This window comes from Ambystoma mexicanum, chromosome 6p, assembly GCF_040938575.1.
Source record: "Ambystoma mexicanum isolate Mex_15411 chromosome 6p, UKY_AmexF1_1, whole genome shotgun sequence".
Classification (NCBI taxonomy): Eukaryota; Metazoa; Chordata; class Amphibia; order Caudata; family Ambystomatidae; genus Ambystoma; species Ambystoma mexicanum.
The window spans coordinates 111,718,525-111,732,367 of record NC_090935.1 but is presented as its reverse complement, the minus strand read 5'-3'; the positions used below and the strand labels follow the sequence as shown (position 1 = coordinate 111,732,367).

At 44.7% G+C, this 13,843-nt stretch overlaps 1 protein-coding gene across 4 annotated transcripts in view; it reads right to left on the bottom strand.

Moving 5' to 3' along the window:
• Nucleotides 1-6,108: 6,108 nt before the first annotated feature.
• The window catches only part of ATOSB (atos homolog B), a 726,183-nt gene continuing 718,448 nt past the window's right edge, over nucleotides 6,109-13,843 (bottom strand). For all 4 annotated transcript variants that reach the window (XM_069626800.1, XM_069626801.1, XM_069626802.1 and 1 more), the window contains one exon: nucleotides 6,109-12,239. In XM_069626800.1, the coding sequence (XP_069482901.1) occupies nucleotides 12,086-12,239 (154 nt within the window). In that variant the 3' untranslated portion in view covers nucleotides 6,109-12,085. The remainder of the gene's footprint in view (nucleotides 12,240-13,843) is intronic.

Genomic DNA, 13,843 nt, shown 5'->3' with positions numbered 1-13,843 from the left:
CCGCACCCACAATACCCCCACACACCCACACCCCTAACACACCCCCCCTACTGCCCCCACACCCCACCCACTGCAAGTACTATTTGACTCCCTCATGACATGTACATTTGTGTCAGGCTACCGACGCCCCCTTTTAGGTGGAGGGGGATGTTGGTCTGTGCGGCGCATACTATGCCGTGACCTCTGCAGCGCTCTTGTCTGTATTGAACTTGCCGGGGTTGTGCTGGTTGATGGTGCAGGTTGTGGGTCTGGGTCTGCATTCCGCTGTTGGGCCATGCTGGCAACCAACTGGGTGACGGCCTGTGTCATGTCTGCCATTCGTTCTCGCACGCGCCGGGCCACATGGTACACAGCATGGCTGACTGCTCTAGAATTCTCTTGCATGACCCGGCATGTGGCTTCGCCGCCCATCACATACTGCCCGACCATGTCATGCATGGCCTGCTGGCGCTCCTCCATGCGGGTCAGCCGCCCCTCAAGGTCCCTGATGGTTTGTGCTGCAGGTGGTTGCACTGGAGGTGGTGTGTGTGCCTCCGGGGCTGCGTGCACCTACGACCATGTCATCCACAGAGCTGTGGCCACCTGAGCTAGGTTCCGTTGAAAACCCTGGTGTAGGCAGCATGGGTGGGGTGTTTGGCATGTCTTCAAGCATGCCATTGCCTTCGGTGTCTGCTTCCTGCACTTACTCCTCCTCCGCACTGTGTTGTGCAGACTGTGCTGCCTCACCCTGATCACTGGAGGCCGTTGACTGTGGCCCCTCCACACCACTGGCGAGACCCCACCTCTTCCACCCTAGGTGGTTCCTGTGCCCCAGATGATGTTGTTAGGGTTGGGACCTTTGTGCCAGGGGTGCCCTTTGGCTGGTGTGCCTTGATGCCAGCAGTGGGTCTCTGCTGGGGCTCCTTTCTGGGTGTCGGTTGCTGCTGCTCTGCTTGCTGTCCAGCCTGTGTGTTCTGTTGGCTGGTGGGCTGTGGGTTGGGAGCTGTGCGATGCTTCTGGCCAGCCCTTGATGTACAAGGCCTCTGGCTGGGGCGTTGTCCCCTTGGCTCAGACGGGCAGGTGCTTTCCCAGGTGTCGGGGTGTGTTCCGTCTCGCTGTCTGATCCTGTGCCTGTGGAGGACAGTGAGGCAGGGCATCCGTCATGGGTCAACGTACATCCTACATGCATCGATGCTAATACATTCAGAGTCCTGTGCATAATCGTGGACATGTTGGAGGGGCAGGCATGGTGCTCACAGGAGTTGGGGGGTGGGTGGTGCAGTGTTTGGGCATCCCTCTGGTGCAGCCATGATGTGCTTGATGTCTGTTGGGTGGCCTACAGGTGTCTTGTGGCTTGCGTGTTGTAGCCATGCCTCAGGGGCTGTGTGCCATGTGTTTAGATGTGGGTCAGATGTGCCTGCACTATGTATGTAGTTGCATTGTTTGCATGCGTGGCCATGGTGGATGCGTTAAGTGTGCAATCGGTAGTGGTGATGTGTGCACCATGCAATGGGTTGGTACAGTGGTCAGGCCTGCATTTGTACGGTGATGTATATGTGTGCGCACGCATGCAGATGGTGCATGTGTTTGCAATTGGAGACTCATGTGGTTTGTGTCAGTGGGGTTTGTTGGGTGTGTTCATGGTAGAGACTTTGCAGTTTTGTGGGTGCTGACTTTAGGTGGGAGGTGATGGGCCATTTGGACTCTGCCATTGTACTTGGGGTATTAGGTGTGTTTTGTGACTTGGGTATTTCACTAAGGGTCACTCACTGTCATCGGCTGATGAGGGTACTCCCATCTCTGCATGGCCAATACCCTTGATCGACTACATATCCATGACTGTGCAGCACGTCTCCTCCCATTGTGCAAGCTTAATCAGGGATGGAGCTCCTCCACCTGTGGCCAGGCCCTGGCTGCGATTCGCAGAGAGGATGTTGCAGACACGCAGCCGTAGATCGTCCCACAGCTTTTGGCAATCATGTACGGCGCGTGGTGTTGTCCCCACCGCAGAGGCCTTCTGCGCCACCTCCTCCCATTCAGTTTTCTTGCGGATTTGAGCTGCACGGCAGAGGTCTGCGCAGAAAACTACGCCGGCGTGCTCCATCAGGGTGTCCGCAAGCATGTTCAGCTTCTCGTCGCTGAAACGTGGCTTTCGCTGCCACACTGTGCCTTTCCTCGTAGCCATGGTCATCAGCTTGCTGACACACTGCACTGTTCTGTGGTACAGGTCGTGTAGGCAGAGGATTGAAATGGATTGTGTTTTTAGAGATGGCCGCCGGAGCATTTCCCGTTCATGCGCAATGACGTTGCTTCCGGTGCCGTTATTTCCGGTACCGGTATACACAGTACTGCTTCTTACGGCATTGGGGATGCCGGTGTCTGCGGCACTGATGATGTCACTATCAGGGGTTGGAGAGCCTTACTCGGAATCAACCGTTGATTCCGGCAGCAGTGCAACAGGGACACGGTTGCACGGGCATACCGGTAATTCGCTTTTTTACCGGCCAACTCGTAATGATCCGCTGGTACCAGTACGTTAAATAACATGCATTTGACGTCCCACAGAGAGAGAGAAGAGAGAGGAACACATATGCAGGCAAGAGAAGGCCCTGTGCTGCTTAACACCTGGAGGAGGCGGAGTAAGCACAAGCCAGGAAGCCCCCAAGTTTGAAACTTGCCCGATACTGCAGACTGAGACACCAGAGCCACATCGCATCCCCAGCATGAGAAACCAGCATGGCAGGAGCCTGGAGGAGGGTGGTGCCGGGACAGCCAGTCCTAAAAATGTCACTGAAACCACCGCAGATAGACGCTGGGTATCCAGTCCCTCGTCGGAAGACCGGGACACCATAGAGAGAAGATCAATCGGCAGGAGGAGCATGCCGACAAAGACAAGGCGACGGCGGTCCGAGACCAGAGAGAAGGTCCCAGAGAAACGAAGCTTACAAAGACGGTCTCCTTCACAGAAGGTAACAGGGAGAACAGGAATAAAGGGAGGACGAGAAGGGCTCATTATATTGTGCCAGCAACTCGTCTCAGTGGAAGTCATGAGACAAAGTTACCACTGAAGCAGATTAACCTGAACTGTTGGGATACAAGAGAAAGAAGTAACACAGAGACAAGAAAGATCAGTGGATAACAATATCCTGCTTAAAGGAGAAAGAGGCAACGCCAAACCTAACACCAGTGTATTTTAAATGTCGTTATACCAGAGAAAGAAGTAATGAGAATCTGAATACTAAGATAAGAGAAAATAATAGTGGATAACAATGCCCTGGGAAAAGTGAAAAGTAACTAGATATTTTGTACAAAAAAAACACAATATCAAAAGGGGAGAATATTTTGAGTCAGAGTTCAGAGGAACTAGACATTAAACCAAGTCGCACAAAGCAAGCCGAGGTAGAATTGGCCAGGAGGGAAAGACTCTCTGTAGAATAGTGATTTCCAAGGATACGCTGGAAACAGCAACCAGGAATAAAGAGCTTGTAAGAGAGCCCCAAAAAGGACTTCCAAGGAGAAAGGAACACCAAAGAGCCCATTAGAAAAATTACAGAGACTGATCCAAGAAATCATGAGAGAATATTTGAGGATTATATATTGATAAAGATTCCTACAGACTGGTACTAGAAGTATCCTCAGGGGAAGGAAGTCATTAACCAGATATAAGTTAGTTTACGTAGAAGTAGGATCGTTTTGGACAGCAGACTTATTCCTTTGGACATTCACGACTCATGGACAAGGACCGTAGTTAGTAACTTAGGAAGCAACAACCCATAGTAATAGGGAATGTTAGGACTTATACTTAAAACTTGTCAACCATGTCCTTTAAGTGTCTGCGTCCTTCTTCAGACTCGCCACAGTACCTAAATAGCTCATGATCGAAGTGGTTGACCCACTTGAGCTTAGTCATGTAAAAAATTAACAGCATACCATGATGCTTTGCACCAGTTTATATATCATTGTCCTAATGCATTTTTGGGAAATAATCAAGGAAAACCATAATGATCTAATTAAATAGTGCCTGATCATTTCCTTTCTCCCAATGTTTTTAGCATTGTGCTATATTAACCGCTGAAGAATATCCTACCGTCTAAATTATTATTATTTCGTTTTTTAAAACAGCACAATAACATTTTGTTGTCCTCATAAAACAATATCATCTTGCTGTTTTTGATGCTGCCATTCAGGTTTGTGGCACTTGAGAGCCAACCTGATGCCCAATGATGCGTCATATTTCAGTTGTAGGTTCCCATTGCATTCTGTACAATGACTGAACCATTTACTGAAATTCTTCCTTTATACAAATGCATGTCTGGACAATTGTATAGTTCATTTTTCATCCTTCAGAGCATCAGTCAGGATCCTAAACCGTTTCATGGTACAATTTAAAAATTCTTCAATAATGAAATCATGTTTTTCTCAGCAAGATCTTTTCTCAATTCCCACCCACCCCTCAGCACACACTTCTTTCGCCATCTTGTTCTCAAAGAAATGTAACCCATTTGGGGACCCCGTCAGATTCTTCGATTAACCTTTAATGCAGCGGATTACAATAAACGTGCCATATGGGGAATATGTGTATATCATTTATAATGCTGCATTTCAGAGCGAGAAGAAACGTGGTGATTCTGCTACGGTTAGCAGCTCCATAAACTGTGTTTTTCTTCTGAGAAAACCAAATGAAGACTCAATGCATAAGATGAATGCCTCTGTGTCTTTAATACAGTGTAGATGTTTTGGTCACGGTAGCTAAAGAAAATAGGAACAGCATTTGGTCGACAATTACTGCAGTGGTCGCATGTGGATTTACTAGTAAAAGATTTTTTTTTAAATTCTATGAATGAATTAGATTTTTAAAAAACCGTTTTATTCAGCATTTTGGCCAATTATGTTTGCCATTACTTCATAGTAAGAGGCACAATCCTTATTGTTGTCAGTAAGCCTTCTTTGGGCATCAATTCGAGAAAAAAGTAAAAACCTACGATTGGTGGATGGGAAGTTTTAAATTCATCCTAACCTCTGGCACTGCCTTGGGCACCCCTACGAATCATTGTTTTTCAGCCACCATGTCATAGAGGAGGGCAAATTAGGTTCAGTTCCACAAGAAGAGGCACTTCGGTCAGAGAAGTGCTAGGTCACATCGCTACTGCACAAGACCACAAGCAACAGCGGGCATCTTCCTGCCTCATTGGGTGTTATCAGTGAGGTGTAGGTTGGGTTTCTAGGGATATCAAGTTCAAGCCAATGTCTGGGCAAACCTGTCCCACTTAGTGTGACTAATGCAAAACTGAAGAGTGATGGATTGAAGGTTCACACCTATCCCCCATCCCTTAAAGTTTTTCAGCCTGCCAAGCCATTAAAGAAGGTTAAAGACTATCTTCATTTAAAAAGAAAAAAAGGTCAGTTCAGCCTGAAGTTTGGTTCTCTGTAACAACTTATTGTACCCATAATCCCCAAGCTCCCACCCCACTGACAACGCTGACACATTTGTGGTGCTGCTTGCGGTCATATGCTGAAAGGGTGTGAACCAGCAGTTGAAGCTTCGCTGCGCCTATTGGGGTGGCATCAGGCCCGATTTGCATGACCAATGTGGCATGGCATGCTTACAACAATGGCATGGAGGGTTGTCATGAGCAGTGCAAGGAATTATGATTCATTCAAAACCATGCGATCATTGCTCTTCAATTTTGCATCAGTTCTACAATAGACACAGGTCTGTTACGTTGGTCTTACTTTAGAGAAGTCCACAAATGTACATGGACTTCTAATAACTCATCTATCACTGCATTCAGGAAACATAGCAATAATAGTCTTCACCGTGGAACACATATTCTCCAAAGAGTTCAGATCCTTTTGACGCATGCCATTCCCATACTTCCAGGTGTATTCGGATCGCTTCGGATTCGTAAACAGATTATTGCCGCAGATCATTTGGGTTTCATAGCATATCAGACTGAAGTAGTGCATGGCGTGGGTCGGTTTCTAGGCAAGAGTCTATGGTGTCATGCAAGGGCTCTAACCTAAAATAACCTACAATAATCCAAATTCTGGCCATGTTCCTAGACTTAAGAGGCCGTCTAGCAGCCAGCGAGTGGTATTCCATCAACGAAAGACATTTGACAAGACAAATCACAATTTTTACTTTAATATTTTACATCATTTCTATTGCTTGAATTGTGTAATTCGTTTAACAAACAGCAGCACATTTTGAATTGTACAGGAAAAAAAACCTGGGTTGATGGTTCAGGGATGTTTGAAAAGCTATAACACTTGGAAGAGATGGAGCTATCCCACATGAAGGAAATTCAGGAGATGAAAGGGTACAGGAGAAACGTGAGGTGGGGAAACGGTCTGTACATATACTCCGGTTCATTACCACACAAGCTGCACCAGATCCGGTTCCTCATTCGTTCACCAGCTCCGGGTGTGTGGGTAACAGATGAAAAGCAATGTTACTGTACAAGGCCACAACTCTCTCCCCATGGACTGCTGCTGCAGGAATCTCCTAATACAGGTTCTCCTCTAGTGCTGAGCTGCAAGCACCTTATGATGCGACTCAAAATGTATGTATCCTTGCTCAGTGCCAGCCCTGAACCTTCGTGTAAAAGTATAGCCTTGATGGGTCTCTAACACGATAAGGTGTTTGGAATACTAATTTGAGGTTGGGTAAAGCCTTAAAAGGAGCAAGAGATCAGTCCCAACAGAGAGGCTGAGCTGTTTCTCCTGCCCAGATTGTTCACAGAATCTCCAGCTCTACACTGCAATACTTCAGGTAGCAGTCAATTATAATATACATGGCAAGTTACCATAAGAAGCAAGTTCATAAATGCTTACCCTTTGGCCATTTACCGCTACTTCACCATTACCCTATGGAGAAGGGTGCCAAAGAGATCTGCTTTTGGAAAAAGTGGGGTGTATTTCGCCTTAAACACCCTCAACAAGTTTAAGAATGTTTATTTCAACAATAAACAAAGAAACCAACTAGAAAATGCATTGTGATCAGAATTGGATATTACCATTAGTGACCCAGTGATAGACTGTGTTGAAGAGTTGAAAGAGCACTGCTGAAATGCCTGGGTAAAGGCTTCCCTCTGGGAATTTGTCTCAAATATTAATAGTGGTAAGGATCCACAGTGCGGGACACTGGGCAGGTACGACATTGACCTACAAATGCCAGCTCGAGTCAGAGTATCTTATTAGCCATGCTCATGGGAAGCCATCTGTTCAGTGTCTGGGTCATAGGTGGAAGCAGATTACAGTCAGATTTTGGAAAAGAACAGTTAAATCACTATGAGGTGCACACGTTTTTCTTTGGCGGGGTAATCCTTCCACACAGGGGACGGCCTCTCAGTCGTAGGCCTTTTCGGTATTGATCTGGGCCATGGCTTTATCTGTGAAGTAATTGATATTTTACAGGATAATCCTGAACTTCTTCAGATCTTGAATCCACGCCTATGGAAGTACTAGTGGAAATGAGAAAGACAAATAATGTGCGTACAAAGCAAGCCAGCCCGCTATCAAGCATGAATTAAACATACATCAGCAAGTCCCACGGTCACCTTACTGCTGGATCCCCTACACTGTCTGTGCACTGGACACTTACGTTATTACGGTTACCCTGGGCACAAGGGCTACATGTAGGAGGTCATTCAGGAAACCAGTGGGAAATTTACAAAAGTGCGCTCTTACCTGGACCACAATGTCTGTTGCATGATAAGACCAAACATTCTAGCACCCTGGAGGCAAATGACTCAAGGAAGACCAAGAAATAAGCATTACTGGGAAGGCAATTGAGATTAGATGAATGACCTGACAGTGAAAGGGGCAACTTTATGGTAGCAGATTATTGAAATCAATACAAATATGAAATGCATTTAAGAAAAAAAACAGTGCAGAGTAGTTAATATAAACACGTGATAGTGGAGTGGTGGAAAATATTGTTATTGTGAATAGTAGATGGAAGCGTAGTTGGTGAGGAAAATGCCAGATAATGGAGTGCAAAACAAACAAATCAATGAAAATAGCTAAGAATGGAAAATTCAACTTTGTGGTGAAGCCCTAAGGCCAATTTTGGATCAGTGATAGAGTGCTGGCAATCTAAATAAATTTTTTAGGGGTGCGGGGGGAGTGTGAATATAAAGTACTTTCCACACTATTTGCCCTGTCTCAAAGAACACAACTGGCTTACTGTGCCTCTTATGTGCCTTCTTCCTGTATGCACTAGGAGATTAAGACCAGTACTGCACACACAAGGTGTCTTCCCAAACCCCCAGTGCCCTGTCTATGTAGGATTAGCCACATTGAGCCTCCAATGTCCAAGTGTATATGCTCTTGATGCCATCAGCACTGTGTAGTAGCCCACAACATAACCCTAATGATCAATGGTGTAATGGTCATGTTATAATGATCGACCAAACCACCAATGACCAAACTCTCGTTCTACTGATGATACTATACTAATAATGAATCCCTAATTCACCTGTCAATGACCAGTTTATCAGAGTACTGAAAACCCCACCAAACCAGCAATGGGCAAACAATCTAGCTGCTAATGAATGTATAATTCTATTGTGTCCCAGATCAAATGATTAATGACCAAGTGTCTTACTACCAATGTCATTGTTTTGTATAATTAACTAAATCTACCGTGATCGAACTGACCTGTGAAATCATGGTCATTAATGTAACCCTCTCCAAACACCTGATAGCCGAACTGCATCACTCTTCCTTGTATTATATCGCACCACAGACAAAGCCTCCAAAATGTCCCAGTATGGATGGCTTAGACAATGCATCATAACTCTGAGTAGATATGTTATGGTGTTCGACTGTGGATGGCATCATTACTATCGCACCCAGTGGAATTGCTGAAGATATGCACAAATTGATATTTTAGACCATCAGATATTTGTCGCTGAAACATGTTACAATGTACACTAATGATGGTCGCCACGCCACTGTGGCCTGTAGTGGGTCTGTAGTGTGACCAGGAAGAAGGTGGATGACCCGTTACTACTTTAAAGGGGGTGATCGGTAGGGAGAGGGAATGTGGTGCTTGGGGCCTCTACACGGCAGGCATGACCAAGCATGACCAAAGGCAGTAAACTGAGGGGTGGAGAAGAGGTTTGTGGGGGCCTCCCCTGCATATTGTGGGGCACAAAACATGCACACCGTGTGAGGGCACAGTAAATTGGGGATGACTATTTAGATTTAGTATGTTTGTATACCCGTAAATATAGACCTAAAGCAAAACTGTGGATACTTCAAATATTTGGGTGCATGAACACGCAGAACCCATTGCTCTCTCTTAACCGGGAAATAAAACCCAAAGACTAAGGTGTTTCACTTCAAGTCACTGTATCTTAACTGTGAGCAGCTACACAATGAATAAAGTGTCCTACTAAGGATTGTATTCTTATTGTATCATAACCCTGAGCAGTTAACTAATGTTCAACATGTTGTACAGCGGATGCGATAGTCACTGTATCACAACTTTGAGATAACTAACAACCAAAACGGCCTACTACATTTTCTATCGTCTTTGTATCATATCCCTGCACAAAAAGCCAAATGGCAATGTCCAATTATGTATGGGATCATCACTGTATCCTAACTGCAAGTAGCCACCCTCTGAGGTATCTGTATTACTAACATTGTCATTCCATTGTAACTCTGACTGTATCCAAAATGAACAGAATCTATCCTCTTAAAAGAAACACCAGAAGGATAGTTTCACTACAGATGGTATAACCATTGTTTTGTAATTATGAGAAGACCTACAGTGAACAAACTCTCAGAAGAATAGTATTCATTGGATCGTACCCAACCGTGGAAGGCCAACCTTTAACTGCCTATTTCATTACCATTGTATAGTAACCTTGATCACATTTATAACAACCAGGTTTTCATGAGTATTGCTGGAATCATCATTGTATTTTAGCCACTAAAAACACTGAGGATATCAGTATTCTGCGGTACCTTTCACACATTTCTATTATCAAAATATCATGCTAAGCCATAATCATTTACTGTAACCATGAACAAACCTCCAGTGATCCAAAAAGCTATCCCACTGTTGTTGCATTTTGATCAAACATCCTTGGACCATACTACTGCTGATGGCATCAACACTAACATAGTAACCAAAAACAAACCCTAGTGATGAGGACATCCACGGTTTGTTTTCGGTTTCATTGGTGTCTACAAATACCTTATGGCATCCGCATGGCCTGAATTGTTAGAGGCCAGCTTTGAGCTTGAAAAGGACAGTAGTCATCTACTGGGCCGCGTTTGACAAACCTTCTGCAGAGGAAATAAATTGCATAACAAAGACATAAAAGGAAGTGTCATTTAGAACAGTGGTTTGCAATCTGCTGCTCAGCAGATTTTGGGGATTGTGAAAGCCATGGTCCCTCACCATCAACTATGCTGGGTAGGGCTGATGGGAGTTGTAGTTCAAAAGATCTGAAGCGCCAAAAGGTTGCAGAACCCCAATTTAGGACCTTCAGCTCTTTGGATAGGAGTTAACATTTCTGCCTAATGTGTTCTAAAACCTATTTGAAGTTGTGTTCATAGTTAAAAATTGCAATGAAAATTGCAATGTCCTAATTCTCAAAAAGGAGACACTGCCACATCTTTCACTTCATTAATGTTGGTGCATGTGCTTTCAATTATGTCTTTAGCATGTTCAGTGTTTAAATGTCAGGTTCTCGTGAAGCTTTTGTTATTTTGGAAATGTAAATCAATTTCCACTGGCATACCAGGGTACATTGACTCAAATAGACTAAGATAAAGGTGTCTGTGGATCCTACTTTGATGGTAGAGTGGTTTCAAATCCTATTTTAATAGGATTACAAACCAAGGACTTCCTTGTGTTGGGGACCCTTAAATGGAAACCATGGCTAGTGCCAAAAGGATCCATCTTTCTCTAGAGTTTCCCGTCCCCAGATATAATGCCAGCTTCAGACGAAAATAGGCATTGCAACCGTGATCCCTACTTGGCAACTTTTTGAAGGTGTGGGGAGGCTAGTTTTATTTATGGGGGAAAAGTAGGATAATACTTCACAAATGAGTGCATGTTGATGTGTATGCCGGCCCTCTTCAGATTTGAAAGAAAACTGGTCAGGAACTGTGAGGTGGATGGCCTAGCAGCTTTCAAGATGAAGGAACTATGAAATCAGGGAAACATAGCTACAGAGCGTTGGAACTGTTTAGGGCTCCTTAACTGAAGGAATTTCTTTGAAGAGCAAGAACTTATCCAGCGAAGAACATATTTAAAATGTGATTTGAGCAAAGTAAAACCTGGAGCTCTCTTTTCATGACCTGGACCAATGATTACACTTTGACACAAAATGGATGTTTGGAGTCGGAACACAGCAAGATGTTTGCATGCTGACTTGAACATCACTCACCCGCACATCTTCTTCAGCAATGAACTTTGCATTTAGTCCCGAAGCAAGAGGGTGAGGAAGAAATATAGGTCTGGCAACAAGTGCACATCCCTAAAGAAGCACTTTGCGGAAAAGATCAAAAAGGATGATGGGCCACAGCTTACTTTTTTAAATAATTAAAATAATAACAATTAAAAAAAGAGATTCATTTCATACCACTGATCCAAACAGAGATGTATCATTGAAAAATAAATAAATGTTGGGAAGCAGAGCGGATTTCCGGGTTAGGCTGCCATAATTGGGGGCAGGGGGTGTTATGCCCCAAACTGCAGCTGACTGTAGAATTCTTCAGAAGAAATTCCAGTGAAACTTCCGGGCAGAACCACGGGCTCAGCCGTTGACCATTGCTGCAGGCAGTGAATAAACCCCTCATGGAACAGTGCTCCCCAATCATCCCGGACACTGCTGCCCACGGTGGAAAGGAAGGCTCTTGATCCATGCATCAGCTGTACCTTAGCAGAGATTGGAGGATTGATAATAAATAAAACATTGCAGTGTTGATAGTGCACAGCACTGGGTTCTGTACTACATTAAAGGGATCTGTAAGGGGGGGGAATAAATCTCTGGATTGTGGTATTTCAGTCTAGTTCACTTTGATTTTTCCCCTCACAGACTTCTGAAATCCTTTTTAGTCTGTCAAGTAGGTTTAGCTGGGCTCACACCCGGGGAGAGTACTTGGGGTTTCTTGGCATCTCGGTGAAAGACTTAAGTTCATAGGGGATTCCAGAATCCACCTCGATGGACTTGCGTGAGAAGAGCAGCCTGATGTCGTCATGAAGGTAGATCTTCCCGGACTTCGACTTCTGAAACCTGTAGAAAGAATAAAGAGTTACAGTGAGATTAGTGCGATTAGCAGGCTCAGAAAGCGGTAATAGTGGTTAGCTGTATGGGTGACGCTCACCTATCTGTTCCAGATCTAGTCTCTTTTCCAACATTATACAGCAATCTAAGGCAAGTATTGTTATCGAAACACAAGAACCTTACAGAAGTTGGTCAAAATTGAAAATGCAAGCATCATGTTCCTAAAAACAATTTACTAACCTCATGTACAAAGTTGTAGTCCCAAACTGTCCCTATTAAGATGTCTTGGAATCAGAACATTTTGTGGCTGGTACTGGAAACTGTGTAAAAGCTCTAGTGTAGTCAATCTAAAACGCATGTGCTGCTCTCCGAAGTGTCCCTAACACACCTCACCGCCCTGTGCATATCTATGGAAGGGATCTGGATTGTGTTGTTCATCAGACCTTTTGACTCATCTGCCTAACGGTAGTGGATCTGCCACGGTTTGGTCTAGACTCTCTGCTGTTGTTCATTAACCTATTTATTTATTTACATTTGTTGAGCGCGCAGCAGCCCAGGGGCATCGTGGCGCTTGTTACAGTGGGTGATCATAGCTTAGTTACATACAAAAATACAGACAAGCATACTAGGAATAGATAATATGCATAGTAGAGGAACATGCAGATAGTGGGTATGTGAGTGTAGTCAATTAATTGAAGAGAGCAGTTTTAAGATTTTTGCGGAAGGCATGGAGAGACGTTTCAGCTCTGAGAGCAGTAGGAAGTGCGTTCAATGGCTTGGCGGCAAGGTAAGGGAAGCCTATCCCTCCTGCCCTAGCCTGGTTGATGCGCAGTACAGCGAGTTGGTTAGAGTAGCGTAGTCTAGTAGGCCTTGTTGAGTGTGATCTGGATAATGTGTCTGATAGGTATGAAGGTGCTGAGAGATTGATGCATTTGTGTGTGGTTGTGAGAATTTTGAAAGTAATGTGGTCTTTGACTGGGATCCAGTAAACAGTCTTTCTTGCTTGTGTGATGTGGTCTCTTAAGTATACTAAGTGCTGCTCTGAGTGAGTTATTTTGGGTGGTTTGGAGTCTAACTAGGTTTTTTTTGGAGGTGCCAGCTAGGAGTGCATTGCAGTAATCCAACTTGGCTCCTATACGAGCTCTGGCAATGGAGAGGCAGTTGTCCTTGGTTAGAAACGGCTTTATAGCATTAATAAGTTTAGTGCTCAAGGCGGAGGCACAGGCAGAGACAATAGCGCTGACTTCTTTATCCTGTGGCATCAATGGGGACCCCCCTAGAGTTTTAACAGAGTATAAGACTGGGATGACATAGTTGTCGATACGGAAGTTAGAGTAGAGCGAGCCAAGATTGGCTAATGTGGACTTTTGACCAAGAATGAGGAATTCTGTGTTGTCCCCATTGAGGCAAAGGTAGTTTGTGGCCATCCATGCTTGGATGGTGGAGTAAATTTGCTGTAGGGCTGTAGCGTCTTGGTGATAAATCCCTGTAAGGGGAAGGAGCACCTGGGTGTCATCGGCATACTATGTGTATGTGATCCCAAGTGCATCCAGTTTATCAAACAGTGGCTTAGTGAAAGGATTATAAAGAGTGGGGGCAGTACAGGATCCCTG